Genomic DNA, 23018 nt, shown 5'->3' with positions numbered 1-23018 from the left:
GATACCAATGATAGTCTTTTAATACATCAATGCACAGTTTGATATAGAAACTGACCAGTTTCATAACTTCTTCGAATTTCTCTAACACGGACTGTCTAATTCCTTCCCAGAATTCCAATTTACGCAAGCGCAATTGAAGTTTTTTTTTTTAATTTAATTAGTCAACCCAATGACATAAAAATAAGGATTTTGCATATTATTACATCGTTGAGAGAAGTAATATTCATTTCTGTAAATAAGGTTATTTAATTCACATTACATAGCGGTGTTTCTATGAAACAGCACCATCTGGTGTAAAATTAGATGCTTGCTTTTGCATAAATTCTCCTGCTCATCTTTTTTTTAGCGGATTATATATTATTTTAAATGTCCAAATCTATTCGTATCATTAAATAATATCAGACGACACACATTTCCCTGTAGGAAATCTCAAAGATGCCATCAATTTTGACAAATTACTAAATTTTGTCAGCACGTAACAATTATAATCTTGCTAATAGTCTTCAAAAATTAAGAAAGATTTAAATAAACAAGTTATCTTAGAGAAAAGGTTACGTGTTTTGTAAGCGGGTTAGGTTTTTTAAAAAAAACTGCAATTCCTGACATGAATCATGAGTACATACTGTTTATAACAATGCTTGCTACCCTTTGAAAATTTAACTCGCCATTAAACATCTCACTTTTTATAGAATTTTTGAAACGATTACATAGACTGTGTTCGACAAATAGTTTTTTTTCTTCCTGTCTTGTTCAAAACACATTTTATATACAGGTTTTCAATCACGACACGTTTTTATAACAAAAGCGGAACTGAAAGTTTAGTCATTATAATCGTTTGACACCATATCACATATATTTTTAACCCGCAGCAACAACGGAAGACCTACTCGTGGCTTTGCCACGAGCTCTGCTCTAGTTTTATTCCTTTTTATTTAGTTCAAAATGTCCTATTGTTTATTTCCTCCCTACTCATATACTTACCTGCCTACTGCACGGTACATGCATACACAATTACTTTAAAAATGGATCGACATGACAGTAAAGTATGGCCCTTGCTAGTTTATATATATATAAAATCTCTATATTAAAAAAAGATTAAAAACAAATCATATGTCAATGAGGCAGGTATCGCAGACTATACTGAAATAGCCAGTACACTCATTACAGATGTTTGATCCACCTCTAAATTTTTCGCGGGAAATATAGCGCGAGTGCACTGTGACGTCATCCATGACTTTGTTCGTCTTTGTTTACGTTTCTCGACTCAATACGAAGGTATGGAAGCATGTAACAAATCTTTTGAGTCTCGCCAAAGTATATGCGGTACTCAAAACGTGTCTTCAAACTTTAAGTCACCGTAAATTACGAGTTAAAAGTCGGCCATTTTTGGCATAGCACCACGGGTGTAAACATTAGAGAGCATTATGGGACGTAGACAAAAAATTTTGTTTGATGAACTGTAGGTTTAGCTCGTTCTTTTTCCCGCGCACACTGGTTCTTAGAGCTCGCTTCGCTATTATAATTCACCACGTGATTTCTCACCTCAGATAATCTTGTGAATACAAACTTCTATCACGTGACGTGTAAGGTAGCATGTTATGTGCTAACTAGGACACTGTTTTCGAACATGTTAAGTTGTCAAGCATTGATTGAAAGTCTTTTTTGCACTAGCATGGGTATTGTCTTATTGATAATAGTAAATAGTATACTTGTACCATATAGTATAGATAGTTTATGGTGAAATAGTGATCACATAAATTTTATACATGGCATTGTGATTCATGCTAGTCTAATATTAGTACCATTCTGATAATGTCAGCTCCACCTCTCAGGCATATTAAAGAGACAGTACAGCTGAAAACACATGTGTGAATAACTTCAGATTTACCTATTGTATAGTAAGGAAATAAAAATAACGTTTATTTTAATAGTTGAAATACACGAAAATCCCTTTCACATACTTAATTAACGTAATTATGAGCTTCCGGAAATTCAAGGGTCGTACAAACCTGAATAATCTTACATCGCTTATTTGTACCACGTGGACTTTGAATTATCGTAATTGACACGTGCTGAAAACTACAAGATCTTCGTTCGAATACGGTCATCATGGAAAACGAGGTTAAAGCGATTCTCTAAATGAGACATATCCTTACTTACTCGATAATTTACAAATGGTTTACTAATTTAGGTTCATTTTAAAATGAATAGACATAAATATGTCAAATAACCCATCAAGAGGCCTCATTTATAAAAATAGATTTAGGTTGTAGCAACTCCTATGATAAACACGAAAAATACATGCTTACAAAATAATAATTGTGGTTATTTTAAAAACTTTGAACAGTTATTACCTATGAGAAGTAGAAAAGACATTGTCATCAACAAACCTGTCCAGGAGATTCTTCGCGAGCCCTGCATGTGTTTTGTTTACAGTAAATACGCATGCGTAATAGTATAGAAGGCTGAACCCCGAACACGTTGCGATGTATTTATGTGATAGGTTATACGTAATTATTAATTTTAATGAAATAATTAGATTTATTTCATGGAGAACTTTGTAATTTTCTGAAAGTTTATACATTCATGAGTAGTACAAAAACACCGAACCCGATCGGAAAATTTTTTCAAGTCAGTTTTTTGATAAGATGCGCTGTACTGTCTCTTTAAATCAATATCAATCATATGTTTGATCAAGGGAAGATAAGCAAAAATTCTCCTTTTTTAGAAAGTTGTAAGGAGAAAAACATTAAAAAAAGCTTATTGTATCACAGTCTAGAAATCTTCATTGATGTTGGAAATTGACAAGACTCTTTAAAAAAATTAACAAAAGTGATATTAGGTTAAGAAATAAACGCAACATAAGCGACTGGAAGGGACCCACAACCCGGCGCTAGGTGCAGTCATCCTTTGATCATTCATGTTTTTTTCTTAACGGACTTCCACATGCGCAATCAACACCCGACCAAATACTTTTCACATTAGATAGTTCAAAGTCTAGCACAAAAATTGCCTGTTTATTCTTCTAATTTTTTTTTTGATGGTGGATTATATACAGTAAACATTCAGACTCCTTCTCTTCTCTTTACATCTATCAAATTTCTCAAATGCACATACAATTTAATATAATATTTGGTCAAAAACTACTACTACTACTACTACTACTACCACTACTACTACTACTACTACTACTACCGTAACTCCTATCTCTCATTCTCTCTCTCTCTCTCTCTCTCACTCTCTCTCTCTCTCCAAAACGTACAAATATTTTATAATATAGATAACTACTATTACCGCAGGTAACATATGAAATTCGATAATTGACTAAAACAAGAAAAACCCAAATGCTTGTTTTCGGAGAAAAGTTCTACTGTTTATATCTTTTATACTATGTGTATAGCTAACACCATGTAAGTTGTCTGCACCATGATATATAGTTGTGTCTATTATTAGCAACGTGTCTTCATGATGATTACTTTGAATGTGTATTATAAATTACGGAAGCTAATGGAGGCCTACGTAAGCTCATTGAGGCCAGCTTAGAAGAAAAAATAATTTCTTTTGCGTTTAATCGCAATCTTTTGCGTTAAATAGCTATAGGTTTTGCGTTTAAACGCAAAAGATTGCGATTAAACGCAACAAATAATTGCGTTTAAAGGCAAAGCTAATATTGCGTTAAAACACAATAATTTTTGCAAACTTTTTGCGATGAAACGCAATCGTTTTTGCGATTAAACGCAAAAATTATGGGATTAAACGCAATGATTGTTGCGTTTAATCGCAAAAGGTATTAGGTTTAAACGCAATAGTTATTGCGTTTTATTGCAGAACTGTTTTTAATTTGAACATGACTTTTTTGTTCACACCAAAAGAAGAGGTTTAAGTTGTGAGGACATACATGTTCTTATGATATGCCACAACCATCCGTCAATCTCGTCGTGCTCTCTTCCCTATTTCTATTTTTTCATATTGTTTCTCATAAATCGCATCTTAATTATTCAATAAAACCAAATAGTCCGAACATATACTGTACAATTGCCGTCCGTAATGCTTTATTACATCATTGTCAAATGAAAATGAAAATGTTTATTCAATATGACGGACTGATTTGGCATTCATTGTAATTGTTATATAACGGATTTGAATTAGAGATATCACGTACTCAAAAAGTGATAGCATTTATTAGAATGTTAATTATCACCTATTAATCGCAAATTTATCTGGTAATTTGAACAAGGGATATCATATACATGTATTTGAAAAAATGATACATGTATCACTCTTTGAGTTTGAATATATAAAAATTACCTATTCAAATAGATGATTTTACTTTTTGAAAAGGTGATATCACTTATTAAATTTGGTAATATCTTAGAGACAATAAATACTAAAAAAAAGGGCACCTCATAGTTCAATTACATGTACTTATGATAATATAATGAAACTTTTTTTTCAAAGCCTATGATAGATATGTCATCATTGTGATCGTGTTTAAAACTTTGTAACAACTGTCAATCTCAAATGTCAAAACGTCGTTCGAACTCTCAGTTTTTCACTATTTTCCTAATTTATTACCTTTTTCGGTATCCCACGACAGCTGCACGGATAATTATTAGTTTTCGCGTTTAATACAGAACATTATTCTCTAGACACCTATTGAAATAGTTATGAAATAACTGTAGGCGAGTAAATATTGAAACGTCAAAAAAAATCGCCGGAAAAGAAGACAATTTTTACTCCAATTGCTGCTTTGTTGATTAGACTACATGTACATGTAGCTAAACCGGTCGACACAAATAGGGAATATTTTGAAACATAATTTATCTTTCATTTCGAATAACATTTAATATCTAATATAAAATAAAAATCTCTGAAATTTAGAATAAGTCTCTGAAATTTAGAATAAGTCTTTGCGCAAAATCTAATTTCAGCGAATTAATTATTAACTAACAATTTTTCTGGTCAATGTTAATCTTTAAATTATTTTACAATTTTGTTAAGTAATCGTTGAACTTTACAATATCTTCGAGAAAAAAACACTTTGACAAAACGTTCAATCAAAAGTTTAAAAAAGACATCAAATTACTTTGCGTTTACGAATGCTATTAAAAAAGTCTCAACATTTACCAATCACACATTTTAAAAATCAAAGTCTACAAATTTCTTTCTAATATTCGCATTTTGATCCAATTATGAAAAAATTTTGTAAAAATTTAATGGTCATATGAGATGATAATCAATATTTTCAAAATTGTGAAAGCACTCTGTTTAAAAACAAAAGTTACTAAATCACGTAAACAACAACTTTCTCCAGTATGGAGTGTTGGGTGTTTTTTCGTGTAGTTGGCTTCTAATTAGTTTCCTAATTCTACCGGTCTGCCTGCAAAGATCATTATTCTTCTGCTTACTTCGAAAATGTATATGTTTCTATTTTAGCACGCTCGAGATCGAAGTAATTGGGAGATTTTATGCATTTTCTCTTCTACTACTTTATCTATTTCCTTCTTGTCCTGTTCTTCTTTTTTGTCATCAATTTTTCTATCAAAGAGAACGCATTTGTTTTTCAAAAGGGCTGTAATACTACAGCTGTAACATCTTTTATTTGATTTTGATGAATAATAGAATTGTTGATTCTCTTATCCCTCTGAGGTGTTTTCTTATAATAACTTTTAATAAAAATCTTGTGAATGGGCAATTTGCAAGCACCACGAGAAATTGGTGTACGAATGACGTAAGTTTGACGTTTACTGTGCGTTCAATTTGTATGTAGATGGTGAGCACATGTGACTTGCAGTTATATTACATGTAGCGCAAGCGAGATCTCCTTTCGTCATTTGAGCAATTCAAATCATATGGACAACTTACGAGTTTTTTGAGTGTATCGCAACTCCAGCTTATTTACTCAGATCTGTCAGGGAAACTGTGTTGAGTGTTGTGCATGTGCATCAGCAGAAAAACCCGTAATATAACATGCTGTAATGACGAAAATAAATCTCATCTTTCTCATAAGTTACACGTTGACTACAAGCTGCCTCTGTCAACAAGCAACAACCATCAACAGACATGATAGATTAAACGGTTCATGAACGCACAGTGCTAATCTTCCATAAACAAGATAAATATACATGTATTACTATGAAAAAAAAGTCCCATAAGGAAAGAGAATCGAATTTCAACAATTCATCAAAATTTAAGTTCCCCCTTTAAAAACAAGAACACAGGCAAGCTAATACGTTCTTTTTCAAAAAACGGTGTGAAGCAAACAGGAAATAAAATTAATACAGGATGAGAAAGAAAAGAATTGTATAGAAATGGAAATTGTTATTCTTGAAGCACTTTAACTTGCAAGCGTGCTAAGAAGAATGCAAATGGTATTTACACGCAGAAAAACAGTTACGAATTTCGACAAAAATACTTACTTCTATAAAATGTTGACGTATTTTTTCCACGAGGTCATAATTCTGCGGAATCACAATATCAATTTAATCCGCGGCTAAAAATTTACGCGGATTCTTTGAATGAAAAACAATCTTTTGAATAATAATTATTAAATTTAGTTCTGAGCTATTTTTACAGTTAGACAGTTAGAAGCGAAACCATTCTGCAAGGGTGGGAAAAATCGGGAATTCTCCCGCAATTGAATAAGTGAACGTGTTCTGAATATGTTGTTATGTGTCCATGTAATTTTACAGGTTCTTTAAACTGATTTCAAAGAACTGCTTCTTTTTGATCTGTTTATATGCATGTCGTATTTTTAAAGCCAAATAAATATTTTAATCTTTATTAACTGTAAATTTATAGGTTCACATGTCATTTAAATTATGAGTTAATCAGTTTTATCAATTAAAAGTCAGAGCACAAAGGGATCTAAAAATTGCAGTAATAACACGGGTCTTAGCGTGTAGTTAATTGGGTCATTGAAAGACAGACCCGCTTGGGGCTATTTGTCGTCTGACACGTGCCGTTATCTGAAGCTGGGAGAAATTTAAGTTTCATGCAAGTAAATTTACAGAAAATTCAAATCTTTAGGAGATTTAATTATTTATTATGTGAATTCTCAATACAAATTTGTTTGACAGTTTGCATAGATAAAAACAATATACAGTGGGTACACGTATTTGCAAGTATTATAATAATGTAGTAACTTCCGAATATCCTTATTCATGTAATGCAATTTCAAAATTTAATTCCAAAATGCACTTTAAGGGTGTTATTTACTCAGGGTTTGAGTTCTCAAATTCCGATTGTTAAAAAGTTCAATGTAATGAGTGAAATTTGTTCTAAACACAAAAAATGTTTATGAAATGAATTATTATTGACAAAAAATTCAACAGTTTTACTTTATTATAGAATTATGCTCAAACAAAAATTGACTTTTAGCCAAACAGAGGAAATTCGGACTAAATTTTGCAGATTTTGTTTTCTGCTAAAAGTTTTTTGGCAGTAGTCTAATATTAAAAGTTAGGATTTTATATTTAAGTCGACGTAATTTTGCATATTTTCCGTTGGTTTAACCTAACTTAGTCATTAAAATAATCTTATGGCACAAATAATAAAAATATTGAAAATAACTTAAAAACGATAAAAGACATCGTATCTCAAAATTTTGATCATTGACCTCATATAAATTTTATGCCAACAGAATAAGGTCAATATAAGTAGTTCAATATCATAAATGTTTTCGTATTATCATCATTCAATTTTTTGTAAAATTGAATCAAAAATGGGTAGAGATTTGAAAATTCATAGAGGAAATTCGAACTGAAATATTTTTTAAAATTGATGCTGAAATCTTAATGTTGTGTACTTATTTAGTGCCACTACCATTCATAAACTATATCTTATTTTTTAAAGTGTTTAATTATTTGTAATATTTTTATAATTAAGAAAATCTCAATCGTAGTGTTAAATTTTACGGGATTTTTCTTGATTTTTCAATAAATATTCAATGGCCATTAACTCAAAAAGTAGGTCATTGACCTACTTTTCTGAAAGTGAAAAATAACAATACAAGCAAAGGTCTATAACACACAATAGATGGTTTTTCATTATCATCAGTGGATTTTTTTTTCATTCAGAGTAAACGTCATCCTTAAGTACACTGGGAAAATATTCCGCGGAAAATTTGTGCCCGCGTTCATAGCGTAAATTAATACCACGCGGACAAAAGTACTTCTACAGTATGTCAATGAATAATAATTATATGATAATAGTCATAACGAAAAACCCTTGGTTTTATTATTGACAATTCATTATAATAAATATTAAAGAAATATCTGCTACATATAAACATTCATCATAGAAAATGTTGAAAGTTGTCCTCCATTTTTCCGTTAGTTCTCGAAACCCCACACAAATATAGATTTTTCTTTCAGGGCTTTGCAATGTCTGATCTCTGTAAATTTTGCATTTGTCTGTAGTGTATTGTAATCTGAAACCATTTATAGAGAGGTAGGGGCGTTTAAGATGGGATATATTTGCTTTTATATTTTTTTTATTTGTAATCATCGATTAAACCCTGAGATATTTATTGAAAACAATAAGCACAATATGATGTGCGGTTTATATTTTAAACATTCGGGTCAATATATTCATTTAAAAAATATATTGTTTAAAGTTTTCTCAGTTTAAATTTTAAAAAAAAACTAGATAGAAAGATAATGTACCATTTATATCGATCTGAATGCGAAATAGATTTTAGAAATATGTTTGAAAGAAATTCCTACCTTTTGTGTCTTTTGTCCTTGTAAATGTGTATAATTTCTCCAGATTTCCTTCTTTTATACATGTTGGTGCTTTTAATAAAATACATTTTGCTTGATGTTTTTACATCAAAAAAAAAAACTAATATAAGTAGGAAATTCAATAAGACTACTTAGCAATGGAAAAGAATTATCTATAATTAATTCATGTGAAATGAGCTTTCTTTGATATTAAAGGACGTTGTTTTGTTTTTTCAACGGCTCGCAGTTCTAATGTATTTCTAGCTTCTAGTGTAATGGTTAAAACTATACGTGGTATTTGCGCGAATCGCGTACCGTATATTTTACCTGTGTTTATTCTATTTATAGAGTTTCTGTTCAGCGCAAATTCTTTTTTTAGAGATTATGTTTCTTTAAACTTATTAAAAATATCTTTTGAACATTTATCTAGTTGTTTTCGATTCTATTATGATAATCAGCAAAGTGAGACTAATTTGTGAAATTATATATTTACTTATTATAATATTTGAAATTTAAACTAGTCTAACAAGTTTATACGGAGTCTCACTTCGCTGACGCCCTTGAGAGTGTTCAGGTGTGAAACGGGTGAAACGTGTGAGTGATACTAGTACCTTACATTATTTACGGTAAGAGAGTTATTTTCATGTTTGGAATAACTATTCATTTGTATTATATTCCAAACACAGTAATTTAAATATCATTTATGTGAGAATAATAAAATTGTTTTATATGCAAACTGTTTAGAGAAATGTATAGCGATTTGAGATAACTTCTAATAAGTCTGTAGTATTTTAAAATTTAAGCATAAATATATATGGTGGTTTTTTTATTATATACAGTCATACCTGTTGCAAGTGAGTGCGCTAGTCTACTAATTGACTGTGTGTGGCACCGCCGCCATATATTGGAGGTTCGTTGATGTCATATTTTGAAGTAAATGCAAATTGTGTATTATCAATTTTTTAGTGTTTCTGTGTGTGTCTATTTGTAATATGAGTTATTTTGTTTATATAGTAGCTCATTGCCAATAAATTTAATATTTAATTGAAATAAAGAACTTGAACAGAATAAGCGATTTTATTCTATTACAAAATGGCGTCGTGGACAGGATTTCAAACATTTTAATTGGCAATGAGTTACGGTTAGGGTCCATACACTGTGAAGACGCTCAACGTTGTGATCTGATGTGGCTGTGGCAATTTTGGCTGATGACCCTGTTATTGTGTTGACAATACTTCGATGATCATCATAGACTAACGGTCAACTGATATCAAGAACTACGTACAAACACCGTTCTCAACGCAACGATACATTGTCAAGGACCTTGGACATTCCATCCTCATTACAGTGCGCGTGTTCCAATCAACAATCAACGCCCATTGAGGTGATAAACAACAATTGCACCTATTATTAACTGTAAACTCACTTATAACATTGTTTTTTTTTTGTGCATTGATTTGTATTTGAAAATGCCTACTAAAAACGAAATCAAAGAATTATTTGACCGTGAAAGAGAAAAGTCTGACCAGTTAGAAAGTGAGGTATTATTACTACATCGAAGGTTAAAGAAAGCAGAGCATGAATTAAGTTTGAAAGATGAAGAAATGAAACAAAAGAGGGATTCAAATCCAAATAAAACTGTGTTTGTTGCGAGAGAGAAGAAGATTGCAAGGTTGTGTGGGAGACCTGTGAAAGAGAGTGACCCTGATGTAGCAGAATGGCTTGATGATGCTAGGCAACATTTGAAAGTTATCAATGACAATGATGCTAGGATAGATTTTTTAATGGATAACTTAGGTGGTCAAGCTAAAGATGAAATAAGGTTGAGACCAAGACTAGAGAGAGATACAGCAGAGAAAATCTTAGAAATCATTAAGAGTGTTTTTGCAAGTACAGAAACTCCCGGAGCGCTGCAACAACAATTCTATCAACGAGATCAAAAACACGGCGAGTCGCTGCAAAATTATTCGTTAGCCTTAATGAAACTTCTTGATAAGATCGTGGCAAAAGATGAAAACGCGGTTACCGATTTTGATGAAATGTTGAAAGAACGGTTTGTTGAGGGCATTAGAAATTCATCTCTCCGAAGAGAGATACGACGGTTCTCATTCGAAAAGAAGGCTATGTCATTTGGTGAGTTTAGACAAAAAGTGTTACAATGGTCTGAAGACTATAAAAATGAACCACTTAGCAAATCATTTTCTGCACATGAAATCACTTCACAGGAAAGTGTTAAATCAAAGGTTGTTAAAGATCAGAGTGAAGATCAATTGTCAGAAATTTTAAAAATATTGAAACTTCAGCAAACGCAAATTGATGAAAATCAGAAAGAATTGAAAAAATTGTCTGAAGCCATGAAAACAAGTAAACCACAGTATGAAAATAAGTATTTGCAAGGTAGACAATTTCCAAATGTTAGACAGTCCCATTTAACATGTTTTCGTTGTGGTGGGAAGGGGCATAAAGAGCAAGACTGTAGTACTCAGTTAGACACCAGTAGTTTTTCGCGCAAAGGTAAGTCACAGGGGGCATCGTTCTCTAATCTTCCTTTAAACGAGAAGCGTCTGTTGTAGAGAGTCGCCCAGCGGACGAGAGAGCAGAGACGAAAGACTCAATTGATCAGAGAATCATAGATAGAGCTATAGGACAATGTCCTGTCGTAACGGTACAGATTGAAGGTAAGCCAATTTCGTGTCTAATTGACACTGGTTCACAGGTATCTACAATAACCGAGTCTTACTTTCGAGATCTGTTAAAATCTGAACCCAAATTGATTGACGTAACAAAATGGATGAAAGTGTCTGGCGCCAATCACTTGCCTATACCATACATTGGTTATATTGAGGTAGTGATAGACACTGCGCATGGTTCTGTGCCAAATGTTGGTGTACTGGTTGTCAATGATACCACAGACCAATACGGTAAGCAGAAAAAGTTGCAAGTTCCCGGAGTACTCGGAAGTAATTTCTTCCGTATTTTAAAGGAACAGGTTGAGCAAAATTTATATTCAGTCACTGAACATAACGATCAGTTGTTGAATACGTTGTCGATATTTGAAATGAGTACGTCAATTTCAGGTTCCAAAAAGTTGAGTTTTGTCAAAGTTGCAGGTCAAGATCCTATAAAAATACCAGCCAATTCAATGAAAGTTGTTATAGGTACTACACGTCAGACTTCTAGAAACTTTAGTGGTTTGGTACAAGCAGTACACGGTAATTATGGCACTCTTCCTAAAAACACCTTATTAATTGATACCTACGCAGATGTAGAGAACGGCAAGATCCCAGTCAGAGTCGTTAACATAGGAGACGAAGATGTTTGGTTGAATCCGAAATCCAGGCTTGGTATACTTCATGATGTAGAGGTTGAGTTTGCTAGCCAGCCGAACTGTCATGCAGAAATAGAGGTAAGGAATCAAGAGATCAATGTGTCTATAGAAAGTATTCAAAAAGGGAAAGATCATGATGTCAAAGCAGTTGTCAGTACAAAGAATGCGATTCAGATTCATGGTGTAGAAGTAGATGTTGGAGAAAATTTATCAGTTGAGGAGAAAGAAAGATTAATTTCAATTCTAAATACTCATCAAGATGTTTTTTCTAAGAACAGTGACGATTTAGGGTTTACTGATACTGTCAAACATAAGATTCTTACATCAGATGAAGTCCCTATCAAATTATCACATAGACGCATCCCTCCTAATCAGATCGAGGAAGTGAAGTCGCACATCCAGACTCTCTTGAAGCAAGGCATAATCCGACCAAGCACAAGTCCCTATGGTGCTGCCGTTGTCCTAGTGCGCAAGAAAGACGGAAGTTTACGACTTTGCGTTGACTATCGACGACTCAATCTTAAGACGATAAAAGATGCGTTTCCTATTCCAAGGATTGAAGAAGCATTGGATGCACTTCATGGAGCAAAGTTCTTTTCTACTTTAGATCTGGCACAGGGTTTCTATCAGGTACAGATGGATGAGCATGACTGTCACAAAACAGCTTTTAGAGTTGGTCCTTTGGGTTTGTATGAGTTTGTTCGCATGCCTTTTGGTCTTTGCAATAGTCCAAGTACGTTCCAAAGGTTAATGGAAGCTTGTTTGGGTGACAAGAATTTTGAAATTCTTCTTTTGTACCTCGATGATATTCTCATTTTTTCTCAGTCTTTCGATGAACATTTAGAACGGCTTGTATTTGTGTTTGACAGGTTAAGAGCTCACAATCTAAAAATCAAACCGTCAAAGTGTCATTTTTTTCACAAGGAAGTGAATTATTTAGGTCATGTTGTCAGTGAAGATGGTGTCAAAGTTAACCCTGATAAAATTGCTGTTATTAAAGACTGGAAAACACCTCAGACAGAAAAAGATCTTCGTTCATTTTTAGGGTTAGCCGGGTACTATCGGAAATTTATTAAGGGGTTTAGTCAGATTGCTGCTCCGCTTCATTCTGTTTTAACTAAACAGGAGAAGAAGGTCACAGGTACGAAAATGGTAACAAAAGAAATTCCGTTCAAACAAAAATGGAATGCAGATTGTGACAATGCATTTGAAAAGCTTACATCATGTTTAACGAGCACTCCAGTTTTAGGCTTTCCAAACTTCAGCTCTCCATTTATTGTTGAAACTGATGCGAGTTATGATGGATTGGGCGCAGTTCTGAGTCAGCAACAGGAGTCCGGAAAAGTAGTCATCTCTTATGCATCTAGAAGTCTCAGACCAGGTGAGAGAAACATGTCGAATTATAGCTCAATGAAATTAGAGTTACTTGCACTCAAATGGGCGATAACCGAAAAGTTTCGAGACTATTTACTGGGTAGCAGTTTTATTGTATACACAGACAACAACCCTCTTAGCTACCTTAAGACATCAAAATTAGCTGCTAGTGAGTTAAGATGGGCATCTGAGCTGGCACAGTTTAATTTTGATATCAGATATAGATCGGGAAAAGCGAACAAAAATGCAGATAGTCTTAGCAGAATGTACCGCGAAAGTAATTCAGAAGAGATTTTAGCAGATTTCTCACAATCTACTTCTTTAAGAGAAATTATTACAGATTATCAGAGACTTGAAACGGACAAAGATCTTGACATCATTGAAAGAAAGGAATTAACCCCCATTTTACCAGGATATACAAATGAGGAACTCAGAAAACTTCAAACGGAGGATCCAGATATCAACAGAGTTTTCCAATGGTTGGAAACTGGTCACAAACCAACTTCCAGACAAATTTCAAGAGAAAGGAGAGAGGTGAGGAAATTTCTTCGAAAGTTTCATTTGTTACAACGGAAAAATGGTGTGTTGTACATGACCAGTAGAGGCTTGGACGGTGAGTATTTGCAATTAGCTATACCAGAATGTCTTAGACCACATATAATGGAGTCTTTGCATGATAGTTCCGGACACCAAGGTCGTGAGAGAACAATGGCACTTATAAAGAAAAGATGCTACTGGCCAGGAATGATAGCGGATGTTGTAAGATGGATTGAAAGATGTGAAAGATGCATGATCGCTAAGACACCGATCCCTACCATTAGACCATCACTAGGTAATTTATTAGCAAAGAGACCTTTAGAGATTTTGGCAATGGATTTTACTCTGAAAACTTCAGATGGGTTTGAAAACGTTTTGGTTCTTACAGACGTGTTTACAAAATACACAATGGCTATTCCTACAAAAAATCAGAAAGCTTCAACAGTTGCTAAACACTTGGTCAATGAATGGTTTCATAAGATTGGTATCCCTAGTCGATTGCACAGTGATCAAGGAAGGAATTTTGAAGGTGAGGTCGTGAAGGAGCTATGTAAAATATATGGTATTAAGAAGTCACGTAGCACGCCATATCATCCTGAGGGAAATTCGCAATGCGAAAGATTTAACAGGACACTGCACGACAGGTTGAGAACTCTCGACGCAGATCAAAAGAGAAAGTGGACAATGTATTTACCAGAACTTGTTTATGTGTATAATGTTACTCCTCATTCTTCTACAGGTTTTTCCCCTTATTATCTCCTTTATGGAAGAGAACCGAAATTACCCGTAGATTTCTTACTAGGGATCAACAATGACAGCGAGTCCTTCGAAGTAGATGAATGGTTACATACACACAGAGAACGCCTTCGATACGCATGGGCTGCTGCTGAGAAAAACACAGAAAAAAGTGCAGAAAAACGACGCGAGTTCCATGAGAGGAAATCTACTCCTTGCTCTATTGATGTCGGAACAAAGGTTCTCTTGAGAAATCATGTACAAGGTAGGAACAAAATACAAGATGTGTGGAAACCAGATCCTTATATCATAACTGAGAAATTGCAAGAAAATGTTTACAAGGTTAAGTCGGCGGATGGGTATGATGATGTAAAAGTTCTACACAGGAACGAGATCTTAGATACAAAGGAAAAAGCCCAAAATGATATTGACCTTTGTGACGAGCCTGACTCAGACGAGGAGATAAAGACATTCGAAGTTACAGAAATAGAGAATGAAGGAGATAACCCTGATCCAGAATCTCAGGTAAGTTTAGATGAAAACGATAATAAACAAGAGTCGATGCCTCCGGAAGATAATATTGCAGAGAACAAGCAGTCTGATATTTTAGATTCTCCATTGCAATTTACCCCGGGTCAGAGTCCCACTGACAATAATGTTTCTGCTGGACATGGGCAAGAAATACCTCTTAGACGCTCTAATAGGTCAACGGCGGGTAAGCATCCCAACCCTTTCAATTTGCCTAAATCAGTGTTATCCAGAAACATGTCAGTAAATGCAGATTCTTCTAGTTCTGAGTTTCAGGATTTCGGAAATGCTGTAGCAGCATTAGGTGCAAGTCTAAGCGCAAGCTTAAGTCAAACGTTTTCAGAATACTTGCATATGAAAAACAGGTCAAACTCAGATGATTGTACATAGATTTTTTGTTGAATGGGTATCCAGTTTTATATGTTTGTTGATGAGGGCATCAACATAATTGCGCGGGGGAGATATGTAATGGTTAAAACTATACGTGGTATTTGCGCGAATCGCGTACCGTATATTTTACCTGTGTTTATTCTATTTATAGAGTTTCTGTTCAGCGCAAATTCTTTTTTTAGAGATTATGTTTCTTTAAACTTATTAAAAATATCTTTTGAACATTTATCTAGTTGTTTTCGATTCTATTATGATAATCAGCAAAGTGAGACTAATTTGTGAAATTATATATTTACTTATTATAATATTTGAGATTTAAACTAGTCTAACAAGTTTATACGGAGTCTCACTTCGCTGACGCCCTTGAGAGTGTTCAGGTGTGAAACGGGTGAAACGTGTGAGTGGTACTAGTACCTTACATTATTTACGGTAAGAGAGTTATTTTCATGTTTGGAATAACTATTCATTTGTATTATATTCCAAACACAGTAATTTAAATATCATTTATGTGAGAATAATAAAATTGTTTTATATGCAAACTGTTTAGAGAAATGTATAGCGATTTGAGATAACTTCTAATAAGTCTGTAGTATTTTAAAATTTAAGCATAAATATATATGGTGGTTTTTTTATTATATACAGTCATACCTGTTGCAAGTGAGTGCGCTAGTCTACTAATTGACTGTGTGTGGCACCGCCGCCATATATTGGAGGTTCGTTGATGTCATATTTTGAAGTAAATGCAAATTGTGTATTATCAATTTTTTAGTGTTTCTGTGTGTGTCTATTTGTAATATGAGTTATTTTGTTTATATAGTAGCTCATTGCCAATAAATTTAATATTTAATTGAAATAAAGAACTTGAACAGAATAAGCGATTTTACTAGCGTAAAAGCGGATCTTAACTCAAATTTTGAGTTATACAAATTATACGACATAGGAGCTTAATAATACTGTTGGAATGTCATAACACGGTACATTTGCAGAACAGTAAAACCTTTTGGTTTGATTAACACAATTATTTTAATATCTACTGAGTGTGTAACGCCAACAAGATACAGCGTGGAAATGGTTGGTAGCAAAACAATCCCCAAAAACTAGGATAAACATGTACAAGACAATGCTATTTTATGAAACAACAAAAAAACCTGGCGATATTTAAAAATGTCCATATCCAGCTAGCGAATTATTCCCTCAGAATGTTTTCAGTTATTTATACTTTAGAAAATATAAATACTGTTTTGCATGGTGGTTTTGAATACTTCAAATTCCTCATTTAGCGTGATACGTAATTCTTTGATTCCGTTGTTTTGTAGCAAATGGCGAGAATATAAAATTGCGATCTCAAATTTGTTTGTTATCATATCCTATAGTTTGAAATTGACTAAAGAATAAATGCGAGATTGTAAAATCCTCAAGGGTTGCTTCTCGCGATTTCACACGCAAATCAATTCCTCGCGCTTAATTATTAATCTACAATATGTTACGAGTGGAGAAGGTAGGTATGTCGCTTTGTTTTTTTACTCGCTTAAAGGAAGTGAACATGGAAAATTATCAAGGGCTTAAATTTGTCTGTTTGATGTGTATAATGATACCTGAAAACCATTTAGACACAGCTTTCCTCAGCAAGAAGATATACAACTTAGAATATTTAATTCTTGCAATCCATGAGCGCTGCCATATTGTTTAAATCATTACCTCCCTCCTGGGTTATCCCTAAGCATCTAAGAGAGGGCAGCACCAATGCTGACCTCAGTGAGACACATTGCATTTTTACACACGTTTAGTAACTGAGATAAATGCAATCATCAAAATGTGAATTGAAACTTGAAATGGATGTAAAGAGTTGTCATTTTGAAACAGAGTTTATGGAGGAAGCTTTTGGATCTCAGAATGATGTATTCCCACCAGCAGTTAATGTGAAATGTCACTATAGAATGGAATGTGCCTGGCCTGGATCAGTGTTATTGTGACCTATTTTTTCTTGCACTCGGGAATTCCTTGATGTGTTGTTATGAGTTTGAACATTATGTGTGCTACATAAATGAGCACACACGGTGCATTGCTCAGCATCCTTATTTTTAAAAAGTGTCTTAGTTCTGTTATTCTTCTGACAGCATAAACCGATTCGGCATACGTATCATCAAGATCTAATTAATCTAATATTTATATTTTTATAAAAACAAAGCAAAGATTTCTAGAGCATTTAAATAAAAAGTAACGGTAAGAAACCCCACAAAGAAAATGAAATTACAGTTTTATATTTATTTGAAATCTACAAACAACATTTTATTTATGTAAACACTGACTGCCACATCTCCGTACCAACATCTGGAATGCGATGGTATCATATTTCACAAATTATCTATTCATTTTTTGCACAAATCATATATAGTTACCTAAGGTTCATTTATAGAAATGTACCAAATCCTTGTCCTCTTATGCTCATGACAGTAAAACATTTGGTTTCATATCCGGAATAATTTTTCTTTTGTAACTTTTATCAACTCAACACTGGCCCAGTTCTAACATTAACCCAGTCACCAGCAGCAATGTGGCTTATCTACGTCAGAAAACAGATGCATGCTGGGGAAAAATGGATTACCTCCATAAACCTTTCACTGAGAGTGTTTAATTGATAAAAGCTCAGGATAGAAGTAAACAAAAAGGTTACAGACCTCCTTTTTAAGTTTCAAAAGGCTTTAAAATTTATTAAGCAACAATTAATTTTTTCATGTTTACTTCCTTTAAAGTTAGTTTGTTATTCCGAGTTTTTTATTTGCAAGGCAGAAACACACATATGCAAACGAATGAATGGTTGACAAAAATGATGTGAAAGAAGTTTGTTTGCCACAGATGTACTTTTTCTATTTCAAGTTAAACAGGCTAATAATATAGGGTTGGTAGAATTGCGATGCCATTAAATATGCAATTATAAGTATGTATATATAACAAAGATTGCATGATTACACAAATGTGTTTACAATACTCTTTTGTAAAATAAATTATAATTTTGATAGAAATTGTGCCATCCCGAAACGGATATAATTACCTATTTTGTCATTTCAAACGCAGCTCTACTATAAATAAATGATTCTTGCTAATGTACAAATCTTGCAACTGTTGAGCTAAATCGTGGGTATAAGATCTGCAACAAGAATCTTATGGCTACATCGCTGATCTGAACAACAAAAACAAACTGACATAACTCTGATTCAAAAAGCACAAACATCGGTGTCTGCACGTGACACAAAAAATTCTTGTTCCCTGTCCCTGAACAAAAAAATTAGGGTGGGTAGGAAGACAATTTTATTTTTAAAAATTATTTTATTTTAATTCTTTTTATAAACTAGAGCATGTGTGTAATAATGAGAGAAATAAGTATATTCACAGTTTATGATACGTTAATGAAGATTTGAAATTCCCAAAGGTATTTGTGTTACTGATAGATGTGATGTATATCGTTAATCAACAACAGGCAGTGAACATTTTTTTTCAATGAAAAATAACCTATTTTATCTGCAAAATTTAATCTGCATGTAAATGAATGTATTTATGCCTTTTATTCCGATCCTTTGACCCACTTACTACCGTATACTGTTTAGTTCACAAGATAATGTAAAAAACAGATTTATGATAATATTAACATTTATTGCGGAGTGATTAACCAAGAGCAGGTTGCTAACTCACTAATATCAGAATTCAATAAAAGTTATAATTCAAATAGTATGCTGTTGCATCACCCGTATTTATAACCCCTGAAGATAAGATTGTGCCAGCTTTTAACCTTATGACAAGGTTATTTTATGCAGTAAAGTCTGTAGATTAGTTAACTATCATTCTTTTGCAAATGAGGTTAATTTACACGATTGTTAACTCAGAAGCCTGAGGAACTTAACCTCTCTTTTTGAGGAGATTCTGGCGAAGTTACCTTTCACCAACATGATCACCAAAAAAAATTAAGGTCGGAGACTATAAGATAGGGTCGGTCGGTTACGGAGGCGTATTAGGGCCACAGCAATATTTTTTCTTAATTTGTTACAACAAATAAGTAATTTGATATAACAGATTATTAATTTGTTATAACAGATTAGTAATTTGTTGTAACAAATTATCAATCTGTTATAAAAATTAATCAATTTGTCATAACAAATTATCAATTTGTTATAACAGATAAGTAATTTGTAATAACAGATAAGTAATTTGTAATAACAGATTATTAATTTGTTATAACAAATTACTAATATGTTATAACAAATTACTAGTCTGTTATAACAAATTGATAATTTGTTATAGATGTTATCAATTTGTTATAACAAATTAATAATTTGTTTTAACAAATTAATAATAGCATAGAGATATCATAGCTTATCATAGAAATCTCATAGCATTGCATTTTTATCCTTTTTTATGGTATGCTATGATATTTTCAATGTTTTGTTATGATATTCCATTGTCATGCTATGATATTTGACCGTCATTTTATAAATATCTATTATAACCTCATGCTATTCTGTGCTATGAGATTGCAAGGAATGTTTCGAGATTTATATGCAATGGTATGAGATATCTATGGAATTCTGTAAGATTTATATGCTATGCATTATAAAATTGAAATGAAATGCTTAATGATATGGTAAGCAATACTATGATCAATGAGAATCATATGGTATACTATAGGATTCAAATGCTTTATAATGTATATCAATGCTATGCTATGAAATTTAAATAACATAACATTAAAATCATATTACATAATATTGGAATCTTAAAGCATATCACTTGATTCTCATACATCATAGCATATCATAACCTAGCACAACATACCATATCATGTAATATCATATATATTCATAAACCATTTCATTTAAAACAAAAGCATATAATATGCTATGATATTTCGATGCTATTCAATGTTATTGATATAAAACGCTAAATAATGCTATGCTATGATGAATGAGAATCAAATTATATGCTATAAGATTCTAATGGTATATAATGTAATTCCAATGCTATGCTATGGAATTTAGATAACATATCATTGGAATAACATTGCATAGGATTGGATTTTATAGCATATGATTTGATTCTCATTCATCATACCATAACAAAACCTAGCACAGCATACCATATCATGTAATATCATATATTACCAGAAAGCATTTCATTTAAAACAAAAGCATATAATATGCTATGATATTTCGATGCTATTCAATGTTATTGATATAAAACGCTAAATAATGCTATGCTATGATGAATGAGAATCAAATTATATGCTATAAGATTCTTATGGTATATAATGTAATTCCAATGCTATGCTATTGAATTTAGATAACATATCATTGGAATAACATTGCATAGGATTGGATCTTATAGCATATGATTTGATTCTCATTCATCATACCATAACAAAACCTAGCACAGCATACCATATCATGTAATATCATATAATACCAGAAAGCATTTCATATCAATTTACCAAAAAATAGTATTAAAAAAATGCAATGCTATGAGATTTCTATGCAATGCTATGATATCTGTACGCTGTTATTAATCTGTTAAAACGAATTAATAATTTGTTATTACAAATTGATAATCTGTTATAACAAATTAATAATTTTTTATGGCAAATTACTAATCTGTTATAACAAATTAATAAAAAATACTGCTGCGACCCTAATACGCTTCCGTAGTCGAGTGACAGGAAACAGGAATATTTTTTATGGCATAAGGTGGCTGATTGATTAACTACTGTAATATATAAATATGAAGTGAGAGAAAAGTATAAGTCTAAGACTATCATTGTACATGTATAACGTGTTCCACTCTGTACTGTAGCAATGTATGTTGACATTTTGTAAATGCATGAAAGACATTGTGTGTGCAATATGTAATTGGTCAGATTGTATCTTAGCTTATAAACTGAAAATTGTGAGAAAATAAAGGGCAAAGCTATGAACTTGCAACATACATGAAACAGTTTATAAAATATTTATAATATATATTTGGATATTTTATTTCTTTTGCTCCTGTGTGTTAACACGGCTAATTGTTGAATGTTTTGAAACATTTGGTAGAGTGCAAAATTAGCTGATCAAACTAGTTTGTGGCAGCCTTTAAAATATTATCCCCCTCCCCCACTCGAAGAAGGCAGGGCACATTGCTTTGCTGCTGTCTGTTTATCGGTCTGTCGGTTGACCAACAGTTTCCGTTCATTTTCTTCGCGGAGGATGAGCATATTAAAAAGAAGGTTTATCATAACAGTATCTAGGTCAAGTTCGATTATAGGCACTGTCCTTTACAAAAATTTAGATTATTGAGAATTGAAATTTGTACATGACAACTGGAGGAGTTGTTTTGTTCCCTCAGCTGTTTTGATGTCTCGTCAGCCTCTGTCTGAATGTTCATTACATATTGATAATGTTCACTGTCGATATCTTTTAGTTTCCTCTGAGATCCACAATTACTCTGTTACCGTGTGCGTCTTCTTCTAATTTATGAATTTTGTTTACATACATACATGTACTAATGTCAGAACGTTTAGAGTTTTCTTGGAGCTTCGTTTTCAAATCCGTATTTTCACTTTGAAGTCTTGCGTTCTCAGACTCAGCACTTCGTAGTTTTTCAGCCATACTCTTCGTAATCTGGTTGGACTTGCGTAGCTAAATCTTAATGCCGTGTAAATCAGTTCGTAGAATACTTGAGGTATCAAACAAAGAATGAATAAATTGCTGCAAAGAGAATTAAATGGCAATTCTCCCACAGTACGTTTGTTTGTTGTCAAGGTATTTGCACAGTCGTTGTGTGTCTGGCGTCTTTTTATGACCAAATACTGCTTCCTTTTCAACACGTTTTGTTGGTTTCTTCATCTGTATAAAACACATTCTGGAATAATGTCCAATTCTGTGCCATCCGTAACACTTTAGTTGAACACGAAACATAAAACGTTGGGATGCACGTTTCCGCACCTTCCGCACACTGGACGCTGACATGAAGGGAAGCTGAACTTCATGTGTCTCCATTGCAGGCGGGAAGAATATTCCATAATTATATAATTATAGACTCTACATGAAATATTATTTTACGTGAGTTTGTGTCGTGACGGGTTCGTAGGCGATAGTACCATTGACCAATTTTTGATAAAGTTAGTGCCTTGGACTGAGAAAAATTCTAGTTATTTGCAGTTTTCGTTCATTTTCTTAGCAGATGTTTCAATAATTTGCAGTTTTCATTCATTTTTTTCATAGATGTTTCCATGGATACAGATATACACATTCATTTCTCTTGATATACGTGATATAAAATCCAAAAGGTATTTACACGAAGGTCTTTTGAAGATGAATTTGCATATTATTTTTATATGTTAAATTCATATTATCATGAGTTTTTCTGCTTAAATTCCC

At 32.9% G+C, this 23018-nt stretch overlaps 1 protein-coding gene across 3 annotated transcripts; it reads left to right on the top strand.

The window, feature by feature from the left end:
- Positions 1-9000: 9000 nt before the first annotated feature.
- LOC128184881 (uncharacterized) lies at positions 9001-12274 on the top strand. 3 transcript variants are annotated; one of them, XM_052854515.1, is made up of 3 exons: positions 9001-9349; positions 9563-9633; positions 9738-12274. In XM_052854515.1, exon 3 carries the CDS (start codon positions 10193-10195, stop codon positions 11294-11296), a length of 1104 nt encoding a protein of 367 aa, XP_052710475.1. In that variant the 5' UTR covers positions 9001-9349; positions 9563-9633; positions 9738-10192; the 3' UTR covers positions 11297-12274. The 3 variants fall into 3 exon arrangements, with proteins under 3 accessions (XP_052710475.1, XP_052710476.1, XP_052710477.1); XM_052854516.1 differs by having other exon boundaries at positions 9563-12274; XM_052854517.1 differs by lacking the exon at positions 9001-9349 and having other exon boundaries at positions 9550-9633.
- The last annotated feature ends 10744 nt before the right edge of the window (positions 12275-23018 follow it).

This window comes from Crassostrea angulata, chromosome 5, assembly GCF_025612915.1.
Source record: "Crassostrea angulata isolate pt1a10 chromosome 5, ASM2561291v2, whole genome shotgun sequence".
In the NCBI taxonomy this organism is placed as follows: domain Eukaryota; kingdom Metazoa; phylum Mollusca; class Bivalvia; order Ostreida; family Ostreidae; genus Magallana; species Magallana angulata.
The sequence above is the reverse complement of the archived record's forward strand: the minus strand, read 5'-3'. Positions and strand labels throughout refer to the sequence as shown.